General features: G+C 52.5%; 1 protein-coding gene across 1 annotated transcript in view; it reads left to right on the top strand.

Annotated features, from left to right (window-relative positions):
* Positions 1-7,245: 7,245 nt before the first annotated feature.
* FAM83D (family with sequence similarity 83 member D) overlaps positions 7,246-15,444 on the top strand; it is a 27,368-nt gene continuing 19,169 nt past the window's right edge. Inside the window, exon 1 of the mRNA XM_004697986.2 lies at positions 7,246-7,722. Within this exon, the coding sequence (XP_004698043.1) occupies positions 7,246-7,722 (477 nt within the window). The remainder of the gene's footprint in view (positions 7,723-15,444) is intronic.

Genomic DNA, 15,444 nt, shown 5'->3' with positions numbered 1-15,444 from the left:
GTCACTGTTCGTGCGAGCTGGACTGGGAGATGGATGGGCAAGGCCTCTTGGTTCCTGGCCCTGCCACTGAGGACTCTCCCGGAGGTCCCTGAAGCAGAGGGAGCGCTGAGGCTCAGGCGCGGAACAGATGCCTTGCTAGACGGGCACGTGGTGAAGCCTGGGAACTGAAGAGAAGGTGGGTGGCTGGGATAACCTTCACTCTGTCAGGGGTTCCTTGGGAAACCAGCATAGGTAATGGGAAACATATGCTATGGTTGGAATTATGCCCCCACCCAAAATATGTGTCATAAATTCTATCCTCCAGCCTTGGTGGCATAGTGTTGGGCTGCTAGCTACCAGGTCAGCGGTGCAAACTCACCCACTGTTCTGGGCGAGAAAGATGAGGCTTCCTGCTTCCAGTCAGATCTATAGCCTTGGAAATACCAGACAGCAGTTCTACTCCACCCTTGGGTGGCTGTGAGTCAGAGTTCATGGCAGTGGATGGGTTAGGCCTATGGTTACCATCCCTTTGGGGAACAGGTTGTCTTTGCCAGGTTAATAAGGTAGGATAAGTGTAGGTGTGTTGTGAGTTACACTCTCGTGAGATCCAGTACTGTTGGGTGCTATTCAGATGGTTCTGTCCTATTCAGAATGACCCTGCGCACCACGGAAGGACATCCTGCCCAGTCCTGTGCCACCCTCAGTCATCACTGTCCTTGAGCCCAGTGCTGCAGCCACCGCATCGGTCTATCTCATTGGGGGCCTTCCTCTGTGTCAGTCCAGGTAGATGAGAGAAACATCCATAGAAACTCATGTGGATAAGAGAGCATTTTCTATAAAGGGTCATTGTATGTTAAGAAAGCACCCCAGCCCAGCCCAGTCCAAGCCCGTAAGGCTGATATTAGCTCATAGGTCTGATACCAATCCATAAAGTCCTTTTCAGACTCACGAAACACACGCATGCAGGACGATCACAGGCCAGTGGGTGGAGCGTTTTGTGGATCCAGCAGTGCTGGAAGCACCTCAGCACCGGCAGGGGTCTCCATGTGGCTTCTCCAGGTCCATAGTGCGGGCTGCATCAGGGTAGGCCCATGTGGCTTCTCCTCAGGGATGTCTAGCAGGAAGTCAGCCTTGTCAGTAGAGCATCTCCAAAGGACTATCTTGAGAGAGTCTCCGGCCTCCAAGGAGGAAAAACCAGATTTCCCAGAATTCTCAGGAGAAAGCCATGCCCACACAGAGGTCTCATTGGCTATGATCTGATTGACAGACTAGACTCCACCCCTACACTCTTCATCCTCCGATTGACAAACGGTTGATTATATAACTACCACACTCTTTTTCAATGACCCTTTCCTAAGCATACCATCGTTTTGAGATAGGACGCGGGTTACACAAGCAAGCTAGGAGGGAGTGCTGGGGAAAGATCAACGCTGCGCACATGGGGACCTCCATGGAGCCAGGAAACAAGCTCAAGAGACCAGGGCCTTCCGCCGAGAAAACAGGGAAAGGCTTCCCCAGAACTTGGACTTTAGCCTCCTGTGTTAGTCCGGGTAGACTAGAGAAACAAATTTATAGACATGTGTTTAAGAAAGAGCTTTAAACACGAGAGCAATTGAATATTACGAAAACATCCCAGCCCAGTCCAGATCAAGTCCGTAAGTCCGATATTAGCCCACATGCCCGATACCAATCTATAAATTCCTCTTCAGACTTATGATACACATGCAATGATGCGGAATGCAGGAAGATCACAGGCCAGTGGGTGGAAAGTCTTGTGGATCCAGTGGAGGTGTAAGCATCTGAGCACTGGTGTGGGTCCCCACGTGGCTCCTCCAGCTCCCGGGCTGTAGCATAGCTATATGTATCTTGTCATCAGGAATACCAAGCAGAGAAAATGTGTGTCCTGCTTCCAGTGAGCTATTTGTCTCCATAGTGCCTCTAAATTAGGACATCAAACAGCGACCTGATTGACAGGCTAAACTCCACCCCTTCACTCTGAATAGTCTCAAGTTGGCACCAGATTATCTAACTACCACACCTCCTAACTGTGAGACTAAATTGCTTTTTGTTAAAGCCTTTCCCTTGTACTTCTGAAATAACAGTATCAGATAACTAAGCATGATTCATATATATGTATGTGTATACACATAATACATTACACACATACACATGTGGTAAGTAAAGTATCACGCCTAGCGTTCTACTTCATACATGTTCTGGTTTGTTCCAAACAAAGTGCATTTAAATGAGTCTCTGCAATCAGTGGGTGGCTGCAGACAAGTTCAGTAAGACCTTGATCTTAGTCTCATTAGGGCGCCTTACCAAAAAAGTCTAGTTAAATTGAAGATGGAGAGGTCAGCTCAGGTTATGGGGACTGTTCCCCAGGATCCTAGGAGTCATGGAGATCGACTCTCTTGAAAGACGCAGGTCAATCAGGTGGGGGGCTTATTAGGAAGAAGCTTTAAGAACATTGGAAAGGGAATTGGTGAGAAAAAGCCCCAGAAGGTGGTGCTGAGGAATTTCTTGTTCAGCACAGCAAGGCACTCGCTCATTCTTCAAGGATAGCAAGAGCTGTCCTAGGAGCAGAGTTTTGGGAAATCTGACCCTGTGCACCCTATAGCCCGGCTCTCGCCCCTTCAGGCTTCTTTTGGTTCCTCAACCTCAGATAACATTGAAAAGAAACAGCATTTGAGTTCATCGAGGACGCCCACACTGCTGTTCCAAGGTGCAAATCGAAGGCCACAGAGTTCTTTTTTTTTTTTTTTTTTTAACATTTTATTAGGGGCTCATACAACTGTTATCCCAATCCATGCACACATCAATTGTGTAAAGTGCATCTGTACATCGTTTCTCAAAACATTTTCTCTCCATTTAAACCCCTGACATTAGGTCCTCATTTTCCCCCTCCCTCCCTGCTCCCCCCTCCCTCATGAGCCCTTGATAGTTTATAAATGGGTATTTTGTCATATCTTGCCCTGTCCGACGTCTCCCTTCATCCACTTTTCGGTTGTCTGTCCCCCAGGGAGGAGGTCACACACAGTTCCATGTAATCGGTTCCCTCTTTCCTACCCATTCTCCCTTTACCCTCCCTCTTTTGCCACTCACACCACTGGTCCTGTAGGGCTCATCCACCCTGGATTCCCTGTATTTTCAGTTCCTATCTGTACCAATGTACTTCCTCTGGTCTAGCCAGACTTGCAAGATCGAATTCGAGTCATGGTAGTGGAAGCGGGGAGGAAACATTTAGGAACTAGAGGAAAGTTGTATTTCTCATCATTGTTACATCGCACCCTGACTGGCTCATCTCCTCCCCGAGACCCCTCTGCAAGGGGATCTCCAGGGCCAGAGAGTTCTTGGGGGAAGTGTTACAGAGCTGGAAATGCTGCCTGTAGAGACTGCAGACCTAGTTGGAGGATGTGTGAAGACCTAACAGAGGCCCATTTTGATATTTTGTTTTAAAAGGTTTCTATGATCTTGTAGCAATACCTTTTGATTCATCTCATATAAAATATACGCTATATACCTTCAGAGATTTCTCTGTTACTGTCTCTCTATTGTCAGGTGCAGTGGAGTTGGTTCTGGCTCATATCGACACGATGTCCAACAGAGCAAGACGCTGCCCTAGCCCTGCACCATCCTCACAGTTGTTAGGTTTGAGCTCATTGTGGCAGCCACCATGCCAACCCATCTCTTCAAGGGCCTTCTTTGTGGCTGTCCCTCAGCTTTACCAAGCATGATGACCTTCTCCAGGGACTGGTCTCTCTTGACCACATGCGCTCCTCATCCCTGTTCTCTTCTTAGACTGTACTGTTTGTCCTGTCCCCTTTCCTCTGAGCCCGTCCCCAAACTAAAAACCAAACTCAGTGCTCTCAAGTTGATTCGCACTCATGGTCATCCTATAGGACAGAGTAGAACTGCCCCGTAGGGTTTCTGAGACTAAATCTCTATAGGAGCAGACCGTCTTACTGAGCGGCTGGTGGCTTTGAATCGCCCACTGTGTCAGGCACCAGCGACACCTATCTATGGACAAGAAAGAACTTTATATCAAGAAGTAATTTCATATCAAAAAGGCATTCTAGCCCACTCCAACGTTTAAGTCAGTAGGTCGGATGCTAGCCAAGGGCCTCTTCAGACTCATGTTGATGCAGGCCAACGACATAGAGAGGTGAATGGGGATCAGGGAGAACACAGGCTGGTGGGTGCACAGTCACGTGGATCCAGTTTCCATCGTGATAGAAATACTGTGGGGCGCCCACAGCACTTAGGGTCAAGTAGCCCACATGGGGCTGCCCACACAGAGTCCCAGCAAGGATGAAGGTGAAGGGCAAGAGAGAAGGAGAAACCCCGAGGGTCTCTCCTACAAAGAGGCCACACTTCCAAGGAGGTGTTGTTAAGCTGCGACCTGATTGGCAGTTTGGACTCCACCCCTATACTTTCACACAAATTCAAGTTGACATAAAATCTAACTACACACCCTGCTTGCATTTCGCAGCGCAGTGCTTAGGCCACCGTACCATGAGTCTCCGCAAGATATACCGGGGAGGGAGAAGACTCTATACTCCTTCACCTTGTTAAACTATCAAGTAAGACCCTGATTGTTTCCATTGTTTTAATCTCCGGCTATAAAGGCACTGACAAGCTATGTGGCTGCACACGCCTAGGCCTCGTCCTTGTCCTATGCAAAATTGTACTGGTGTTCCCAGAGAGGATGAAAAGGGAGCTCTCTCCCACCCGCTCATCTAGGTGCTGGATTCTAGAGCAAACACACAACCCTCACTGCCATCAAGTCGTTTCTGACTCATCGTGACCTTACAGGGCAGAGTAGAACTGCCCCTTTGGGTTTCTGTGCCTTTAAATCTTTCTGGGAGTAGAAAGTCTCATCTTTCTCTCGGGGAGCGGCTGGTGGTTCCGGACCCTGGCCTTTGAGTTGGCAGCTCAACATGGAACCCACAACGCCACCAGAGAGACCCGTCAGGCCCCAAACATAGGCTTAATAAAGATTCATCATCAGCTTTGGGGTAAGGAGAGGTTGGGAAAACAAGGAGATGTGTCTCAGCAGCAGCTGACATTCAATTTCAAGTTGATTTCCTCCTAGTGATGGCAAGCTCCTGCCCGAAGCCTTGTCCAGGTGTGCATATGCCATCACGTACACAAACAGGATGAGGTGGGGACGTCGACTGTTGGATGGAGCAATGTGAAACCAGGAGTGGTGGTATAGAGCAATAGGGTCCACAACTAACGATAAGGACACATAGGCATGTAGACCGATTGGAGGTTCAAGTGCGGGTTGGAGGAGGAGAATGGAGACCGTAAGCTCAGACCACACTTTCAGGGTAGCTCTGGACGGAGGTAGACAGACTCAGGGGGATTGTTTTGAGATGAGAAAGACCTCAGCATGTTTGTATGCTGACAGGAATGGAGCAGTGAACATAACCCAGGAGAGAGAAGAGAAGAGATGGAGAGAGATGAATTAGACGTCCAGGGGCTAGGATGGAAGACGCCCTGATGGTGTAGTGGGTTACGCATTGGGCTGCTAAGATCAGCAGTTTGAAACCACCAGTTGCTCTGCAGGTAAAGACAGGGCTTTCTGCTCCGGCAAAGATGATGCATATTGTCTTGGAAACCTACAGGGGCAGTTCTGCCCTGCCTTATAGGGTCACCACGTGAGGCAGAATCAACTCGATGGCAGTGAGTGTCCGGATGGAAGGGTTGAATTTAGGGCATAGGGGCAGGCGTCACAGGTTCTTGGACAAGAGATGCAGACAAGCAGGTGGATCTGCTGGGAGCACGTTGTCTTCGGACTGGTTCTGCTCAGTGCAACAGGAAGCACGTTCTCATGAGAGTGAGGAGACAGAAGAGGTAGAGTGAGCAAGGAGGGGACATCTCAGGTTAGCAGGCAGCCTTCAGGGCTCGCGTGACCATGAAATCACGAATTTATAACAGGAGCAGCAAAGGCGCATGCTTTTCTCCAGCGGGGTGCTGGGGGGAGTGGAGGGGGAAATAAGAGCTGAATTTAACCAATCAGAGTTGGGGATTTGCCAGACAAAGCCAGCTACTTGAAGGTGTAATCAAAGGAGTAGTTACAGGGATGGATGCATTTATTTATGTATTTTTAACGAATCATTAAGGCAACATGGCTAGGCACACGGAGCTTTAAGACCCTGGAAGCCAAAGGCAGGTACGTTATTCTGACAGCCTACCTCTGACTGCCCCTGGCCAGGTGAAACGAGCTGCGGGGCGGACGGCAGGGGGCGCGCTAAGATAACCCGGGATCGAACTGCCGCCTCCGCGCAGGTTCCCCGCCCAGCGCCACCACCCAGCGCCCCAAAGCGGCTCAGGGTCCTCCCTGGCTCCCCACAAAACGCACACGGAGTAAACCCAGGGCAAACCAAATAAAGCCATTGCCCCCAGCCGAGTCCGATTCATAGCGACCTTATAGGGCAGAGTAAAAGTGCCCCCAAACAGTTCCTAAGGCTGCAAATCTTTATAGAAACGGACTGCCACGTCTTTCTCCGGTGCTGATGGGGTCCAATAAAGCGTCGCCACCGCGCCACCAGACCTCCTTGTACACGGAGAAACCAATCTGTTGCCATCTCACTAATTTGGACTCATAGCGACCCTATCTACACAGGGTTTTCCAGACAGCTGTGCGAGAGCAGACAGCCTCACCCTCTCCTAGAGCAAGCTGCTGGAAGGTTTGAACTATCGACCTTAGGTTAGCACGCCAACGCTGACCTAACAGCTTCACCAGCACATGGAGGGGTTATTAGGTGCTGTGGTATCGGTTCCGACGATGGAAGGAAACATCACTATCCTCACAATTGTTGTTTAAGCTCATTCTTACTGCCATTGTGCCAATACATCTAATTGAGGGTTTCCCTCTTTTTCACTTATGTCCTTTTCCGGGCATTGGTCGCAGAATAGCAACCCAAGCCAAACCCAAATAGCCAAGTTTAAATCCCCAGCAGTAACTCCGGCAGCAGAGCCTGGGCTCCGCAGCGACTAGCAGCCAATGCCAAGGCGCGGGGGGAGGGCCGGCTTTGTGAGGCGACCAATGATACACCAGGAGGCGGGGCCTAGAGGCGCATGCTCGGATCCCTACTCCAACGCCGGCTTTGGGGCGGAGCTAACTAGAAACCCAACCAATGGGAGGCCGTGGAGGGGCGGTACGGCCAATGGCGCGGGCCGGTTTGATTCAAAGGTGCCTATAAAGGCGGTCCGCACCCTTCTACTCCCCCGAACGTGCGGTCCGTTCATCTTGCGGCCATGGCTACGCGGTTCGAGGTCCTGGACGAGCTGCCCGCTGCCTGTTTGTCGCCGTGCGGGCCACCCAACCCGGCGGAGCTGTACAGCGAGGCGCATCGCCTGGCGCTGGAGGAGCTGGTGACCGGCGGACCTGAAGCTTTCGCGACCTTCTTGCGCCGCGAGCGCCTGAGCCGTTTCTTGAACCCGGACGAGGTGCACGCCATCCTGCACGCGGCCCAGCGGCCTGGCGAGGAGGGCGCGGCGGCCGAGGCCGAGGACTCCTTCAGCTCTTCGCACGACTGCTCGTCGGGCACCTACTTCCCCGAGCAGTCGGACCTGGAGCCGCCGCTGCTCGAGCTCGGCTGGCCCTCCTTCTACCAGGGCGCCTACCGCGGTGCCACCCGCGTCGAGGCGCACTTCCAGCCGCGCGACGCCGGCGCCGGCGGCCCCTACGGCTGTAAGGACGCGCTGCGCCAGCAGCTCCGCTCGGCGCGAGAGGTGAGCCGGCCGCGCGGTACCGGCGGGCGCCAAACCCTCCCCAAGAATGGGAAACTGGCCTGCTGGGAGCGCGGGTCGGGGTCCACTGGCTCCTCTGCGGACCACCCTAAGCACCGGCCGGGTGGCCCCCACACCCTCTCCCGGTTACCGTGGCACAGGAGAACGGGTGGTGGGTCCCTCGGTCCCCAGGAACGCGAATTGTGCCTGTCATCTGCCGGGCTTCCACTCCCAGGACCAAAACCCCTTCCGGTTCCAAATAACGTATGAAACCGAACCAGACTGCCAATTTTCCTGGCTGCCAGCCCACACTTGACCTCACTTGCCAGAACCTCCTATAAGACGCGAATTAGGACAAAGGCACATTTCCTAGGGGAAACGTTTTGAGAAAATGCATGAGCCCGAGGTTGGCCTGTGGGCAATGCTATGTGTCAAGTCAGTCGGTTGTGATTTATAGTGACCCTATAGGACAGTCATTAGAGCTGCCCTGTAGAGTTTCCAAGGTTGTAAACTTTACCAAAGCCGACTGCCACATCTTTTTCTCCACCAGAGCAAACTCTGTTATTGCTAGTCACCTCCACTCTGTAGAAAGCAAAACCAAACCTAGGCCATGCCCACTCACAGAGACCCAGTGGGACACGGTAGAATTGCTGGTGTGAGTTTTCCAATACTAACTTTACAGGAGTAGAAGGCCCAGTCTTCCTCCTGCAGAGGCCGGTGGCTTCAAACTGCTGACCTGGCAGTTTGCAGCTCTACGTGCAACCACCACACCACCTGCAGGGCTCCTGTAGAAAGTTAAAAAGTTCCTGAAAGACAAGGGCGAGTCCCTTCTGCCCAAGGTTGGAGTGGAAGCTGCTGCTGTGAATGGCTGGGGCAGGGGTTGGCTGTTCATAGGAAGCAGGCTACCCCCATTAGCTGGAGCCTGTTGTCATCAGGCTGATCCCCACTCACTGAGACCCCACGTGTCACAGTAGAACTGTGCTCCACAGGCTTTTCAGGGACAGATTTTCCAAAGTAGATCACTGAGGTGCCTCTGCGTGGACTTGAACTGCCAAACTCACCAGCCGTAGACGACCAGCAAGCAGTGCAGAGAGCCCAGGCTGCATTCGATCAGCCTCATTGGTCACAGTCTGTTTGACTTTGAGGGTGGTGTGTGTTAGTGTGCCTGCCAGCCAGAATGAGGCACCTGGGGATCCAGGAGGGAGAAGGCATCAGGGAAAGTGGGTGGGGGTCCAGATGGCGGCAGACAGCCCAGAGCCATGGATAGTTAGCGGCCACCTTGCTTGCTCTTTGGCTGTCTGTCTAGGCATGAGAGGTGAATCCAAGGCCATGGTACAATACAAGGCTGGGACCTGTGCCTCGAGCCTGGGTTAAAATACCTGTGCAGCTCGTCTGATAGAAGCAGCCAGACCTGAGAACAAACAAACGATCAGTCCCTGAAGTTGGTTCTCTGCTCATCTGCCGAGTTAGAGGTCTCTGTGCTGGAGGATCTAGTGAGCCTTACCTTTGGGGGAGTGGACGTGAGGTCCACCTAGGCTGAGCGTCCCTTTGACACAGCAGACACTTTCCTTGTGGGTTTTAGTGGGATTATTAATCCAAGGCTGGGAAAAGGCAAGATTTGCGGGGAGGCAGCCGGTCCCAAAGCTCACCTTCAGGAGAACGTGTGCACCTGGAGAGAGAGGGAAGCCTTGAGTGGGCCTCAGGGAAGGGGAGCTATAGGTGGCTGTGGAGGGGGGCTCACTGGAGCTTCAGGCCAGAGGGGCGCTGTTCTCTGAAGTCCTGCCTGACTCAGAAGGGGACAGGGGCTGACGCTCTAACCACCTCCGTGCTCTGGGCATCTGAACTACTGACACACTGGATGGGAAACTCCTGCCCCCATGACTTGCCTCTCTGTTCTGTGGCTGAAGCCCAGCGACAGACCCCTCATTCTCCAAAATGGTGTATTTGGAGCCTGGGATTTTCTGCCTGTGTTGTTGTCCGATGAGAGAGAGAGAGATTCGCCATAAAACAGTTAACACGAGTTTCATTTTCTGCTGGTACATGGCCTTCAAGGGCCTTTACCTGTGTCTTTGCAGTGCACTTGCCATGTGCCCCATTGTTTGCTTACACTGTACATGCTGTGTGTCGGGCATTGTGCCCACAGGTGGAGGGCATAATCCTAGCTAGCTCGTGAGAGCCGAGGCTGCCATTGGGAGCCGGGAAGACGGTGCTATCTGAGGGCAGGGCTGAAGGGACAGTGGTACTGACCAGGTACTGGGTCTGGGTGGATGGGCAGGGCTTGCCAGGCTCAGAGGCTAGGGAGCAGAGGTCAGGTTAGGTTGCTGGTAGGAAGCTGAAGGGTGGGGGTGGGCGGTGGGGCTGGAGCTAGACTCACTGGAGGGCCTTATCCAATGGGGGAGATGGAGAGCCCTGGAAGATTTAGAGCAGTGGTTCTCAACCTTTCTAATGCCGCGACCCTTTCATACAGTTCCTCGTGTTGTGGTGACCCTCAACCATAAAATTATTTTCATTGCTACTTCATCACTATCATTTTGCTACTGTTATGAATCGGGCGACCTCTGTGAAAGGGTTTAGAGGGTTTAGAGGGAGCAGCAGCGCAGGATCAGAGTGGTGCTGCTAAGTAGTCATTCTGGAGGTAGCACGGAGGAGGAATGGGTTAGAGACGGCTGGGACTGGTACAGAGATGCTTGTAAGGAGGAGGCCATCGTAGTCTACACCCACTCTTCATTCATCAGCATGCTGAGATTCCAAAGCTCAGGTCCTTATGCGAAACTGAGGCTGGCCCTACAAAATGGAGGGTGACTACACTGTTGCACAACTCCCAAGTTACAACATCAGGTAACTGCCAAGTGCCTGAGAACTGGGGCCCAGCCGAGTTGACACAACTGTAACCCATTTGCCCTTGCCTTGTACCTTTGCGTTCATGACAGCCTTCATGCGCAACAGGGGCAGAGTGTTAGCATTTTACTCTTGTCAGACCACCCCATCGTGACTAATGGGGAATAGGTGTGTGTATGAGAAAGGCGGGGGCTGGGGGTGGGCGCAGTGAAAGAATTTGAGATGGTGGAATGGACAGGGCTTGGGGATGGGATAGACCGGGAGGGGACAGGAGTGCCCACCTGGCTGGGGAGAAGAAGGTGTAGGAAGCGCTGAGGAGGATTGAAGGGTTTTTTTGCTTGGATGTACATAACAGGACAGAACTGGAATGTAAAGGAGAAGGAGGCCGAGGGTAGGCCTGGTGAGAAGACCTACATCTGAGGTCCCTGAGCAGATCCCTTATTTAAAATCCATGGGGAACAATGCTTTCTGCTTGCCCCACAATTCGCCCATATGATAACAGGTGGCGATCATTTATTTGTGTTCTACAGATGATGAAGTTGCTTCAAAGTTGTCCCCGTTAAGGAATGGCCAGGCACAGGGTCTTTAGCTACTGGCCACCACCGGCTCTGCCCAGTGTCTGTGGCGGTAAGGAGTCCTCTCTGCCCCCTCCCTTCCCCCAGCAGCTTGTCCTCACGTGGGCAGAGAGGGAGCAGAGTGCTAGTGTAGCAGCAGGGAGGCCTGAGAAGATGGGGGTGCTTGACATCTGTGTGTGGACAGCAAGAGCACTTCCTGACAAAGGACTGAGCCCTCCCAGCAGGCCAGTCCCGGCCTGTGCTTACCCCTTCTCCTGGGTTATCTCTGGACCCTCCCAGCCCTTGGAGGAGGCTGAAGAAAGACCAGGCTCCGAGAGGTTCAGGGCGGGTGCATGACCAGGCTGCCTGGCTCTGGGGCCCAGCACTCAAGGCACTACTCCACTGCCCCCCCCAGCATGTCCTGCGGCTTCTCAACCCGCTGCAGACCTTCCGCGGCTTCTGAAGACAGGCTTTTACAGCTGCACGTAGCAGAGCCTATAAATAGCGAAACGCTCGCTCTGCCCTTTTCAGGAAAAAAGACTGCGGTGACCTGTTTGAAGGAGGACGTAGGCAGGCAGCCTGCAGGGGACAATGACCTCCAGGACCCATCAGTTCAGGAGAAGGGACCGTGCCAAGTCCTGTCTGCACCAGCCCAGGAGGACATGGGCCCCCCTGGGTGTGGGCTTCATAAATCAGGGTGCATTCTCCCCACCCTGGGAAAGGCATCCCTCAGTCTGTCTGGGGGCTGGACCGGAGCAAGGCTGCTTTGGAGTCTTCTGGTGGGTGAAGGAAGGGCTTTGTATCGGCTCAGGATGACGCCACATAAAGGGTCGCAGGTAATGACCCCACAAGTTAGAGCCGGCTGCACTGGCCCCACGTGCAGGCTGCCCCCTCACCTGGGTCTTTGTCAGGCCGGCTTCCTGCATCAGGGCTCCAGACTTCAGAGCCCTTGTTTTTACCAGCAGCCTGCTCTCTGGCAGTGCAGTGGTTACGTGTTGGCTGCCAGGGTAGATACCACCCCCACCCAACCTCTGTGGGAGACAGACTGGGAGGTCTGTTCCTGTAAAGGTCTTGAGTGAGGGTATTGGCGATCTCCTTATTGTGTCAGATCACATCACAGGTCACAGGGGTGACCTCCTCATTACTGAACTGCCACGCCACTGAGAAGCAGGGCCCAGCCAGTTTGACACATATTTTGGGGGGCCCACAATGCAGCCTTTGCCGTGAGTAACTGAAGCAGTGGAACACACTGCAGTGGTGCCGAGGAATGAGAACTAGCTCAGCAGAATCCTGCTACAGCAGCACCCAGGACTCCTCACACGTGTCACCAGGCCTCTCAGTGCACATGCGGTTTTTAAATAAAGTTAAATGCAGTGACAAAATTCAGTTCTTCACTCACACTGGCCATATTTCAAGAGTTCCACAGCCACATGTGGCTTGGACAGCACAGCACTTCTATCATCTCAGAAGCGTCCGAGTCTCGTTTTAGCAGGAACTCTGAGTCCGGAAAGTTCTGGCTGAGTCTTGTTCTAGCGCGAGTCTAGAACAACATGTATGGTAGAGCCAGCGACAACCTAGAACATGTATAGCACTGACAGCACAAGTCTAGAGCGATATGTATAGTGTAGGCAGTAAGAATTCAGCACAAACGTAGAACAATGTGTATAACATGGACAGCCAGAATCTAGAACAACATGTGTAGCTGGCACAAGTTGATTGAACAACTGGTATAGACAGCAAGGATCTGAAATAACATGTACAGCACAGCCCGAGTCTAGAACAAGGTGAATGCTGTCGACTGCACTGGTCTAGAACAACATACATAGACCGGAGAGCGAGAGTCCAAAACAGTGCATGTGGTATGCTGCCTTTGATCTAAGGCAGTGGTTCTCAACCTTCCTAATGCCACGACCCTTTCATACAGTTCCTCTTGTGGTGACGCCATAACCATAACCTTATTTTCGTTGCTACTTCATCACTGTCATTTTGCTACTGTTACGAAGCGGGCAACCCCTGTGAAAGGTCTTTCGAGCCCCAAAGGGGTTGGGACCCACAGGTTGAGAACCGCTGCTCTAAGGGGTTGTTGACCAGTGGGCTCTGGCACATGGCAACTCCATGGGTGCAGAGTAGACCTGCTCATGGGGTTTTCAAGGCTGCCCCTCTGCCCTCGCTTGCCAGGCTCGTCTTCCTGGGTAGCTCAGTTATCTACTGCTGCGGCGGCAGAAAGACTGCCCATGGCGGCTTTCACAAACAGGTTTATGTTTTCATAGTTTAGGGCCCCTGCTCTGGGGAGGGGGGCGGCCCTTTCCCTCTCTGTCAGCTCATCTCTGCCGCTTCTGCCCTGGCAGCCTTCCATTGCTTGGCACCCATCTTTGCTTGCTTAATCCTTTCTTTCATATCTCAAAAGAAATTGATTTAAGACACGCCCTACACTAATAACTGCCTCGTTAACTTAACAAAGAAAACCCATTCCCAAATAGGATTATAGCCACAGGTGTTGCAGGGGTTAGGATTCACAGCCTCTCTGGGGAGGACACACAGGTCAATCTCTCACTGCGCCTCTGGGAGGGTGTCAGCTGCTAGTCTTGGCTGGTAGTTGAGTCCTGAACCGTTTGTACCACTCCGGGCTCCTTTTATGAAAGGGAGTGTGTGTGCGTGATGGAAAAATGAAGCAAAAAGCAATGGAAGTTTTTATCTTACTGAGGAAGAGGAGGGAAGGGTCAAGTTACGCACCTTGTTTGAAGGATTAGATTTTGGAACCACATATGTAATTTGCACAATTAACAAACCAAACGACAACCCCTCCTAAAATAAACACACAAGACAAGACTCCTGATATTTCTTCTTTTTTTCAAAGCCCACCTGCAGCGGTTCAGAGAGGATGGTGGGGGGGCAGTCCCTGCTCTGCCCCCAGCTTCCTGCCTTCCTGGAGAAGGCCTGGGAGCTCACTCCCTTCAGGCCGGGGCTGGTCCAGTGCCTGAGTCGGATGCTTGCATTCTTCATTTCCTGATAGCAGCCCGTGAAACCTAGGGACAATCACAAACGTCGGCCTTGCTGTGGACATTTGTATGTTTCCTCTCTTAAAAGCCTGAAGATGGTGTAGCTATCAAGATAAAAACCGGAACTCTGCCCTCGAGCCAATGCCAATGCATAGCAACCCTGGTGGCATAGTAGTTTCCCGTTGGGCTGCTATCTTTAAGGTCAGCAGTTGGAAACCACCAGTCAGCTACTCCTTGGGCGAAAGAAGGGTCTTTTCACTCTCAAAAAGAGTCTCCGAGACTCACAGGGGCAGGTCTAGCCTGTCCCCTGGGGTCACTGTGAGTGACCAAGGTAGCTATTTAAAAATAAGGAGATCATTTCTGTTCAGATTTTAATCAGCGAGGAGAGAATCGAGCCTTTGTGTTTTTAGCAAGAAGCTCTCCAGAAGGTGAGTGGCTGGAGAACTGGGGACCGGAAGGAGAGCGAGCGCAGGGCTGTGAGTTTACAAGGCATTCCTGGGATGGAGGCTGTGTGTGAGGGGGTATTTGACCACTTGACAGGCTGACTGACAGATGTTCTCATGTTCACAGCCCTTGGGTAGAATGCCAAGCGTGTGGGATACCTGTTCGTGTTTTATGACCATGGGTGGGAAGGGAAGGAAACTGAGGCCCAGTAGAAGGAGTGATTGATGTGAACTTCCTGCTTCATGCAATGGAAGAGCTGGAATGAGAACTGGAATGACCGACCTTGGCTGACCCCTGTGAGGCTGCCCAGGTGCCTGGTCAGAGCCCAGTCCCACCCAACTCATTGAGTGCATGAATCAGATTCCAGGGATGGAAGGGGCCCTCCGCCGGCTGATTCAGCAGAGGACGTGGAGGCCCACGAGGGGAGGGACTGGCCCAGGCGGAGTGGCAGAATTGGGAGTGTGGACATGGGTTTTCTCATTGGAGGAACCATCACGCCCCCTGAGATCGGGACCATGGTCTGCGTATTCCAGAGCTCACTTGCTAGAGGATGCGGGGCCCCTGAGCCCCAAGGAGGTCGCATGCTACTGCCTGTCCATGAACGTCTCTGCCCCCCAGGGGCTCCTCTGTCAGCAGGACTGCCCACAAAGGGCAGGTTTCTGGTGTTTGAGCGAGTTCCACCTTTCTTAAATGGCTGTCTAAGTTATTTTGGGCAGTTAGGAACTGTCCCCTGGGGGGTTGCGCCTGTCTACTTTATGGGCCACTCTGCTGGTCCTTGGAGGATGACTTTCAGGCCCTCAAGGGAGTGTTGGAAGACTGAGCATTGGGCTCGTCAGGTAATCCTTAGTCTAGCAGTTTTTCTTACAAGTGTTGCGGAGCCAGACAGACTC

Source organism: Echinops telfairi, unplaced genomic scaffold (assembly GCF_000313985.2).
Source record: "Echinops telfairi isolate 266 unplaced genomic scaffold, ASM31398v2 ScPeMD7_5592;HRSCAF=6446, whole genome shotgun sequence".
Lineage (NCBI taxonomy): Eukaryota > Metazoa > Chordata > Mammalia > Afrosoricida > Tenrecidae > Echinops > Echinops telfairi.
This window is presented reverse-complemented; position numbering and strand designations above follow the sequence as displayed.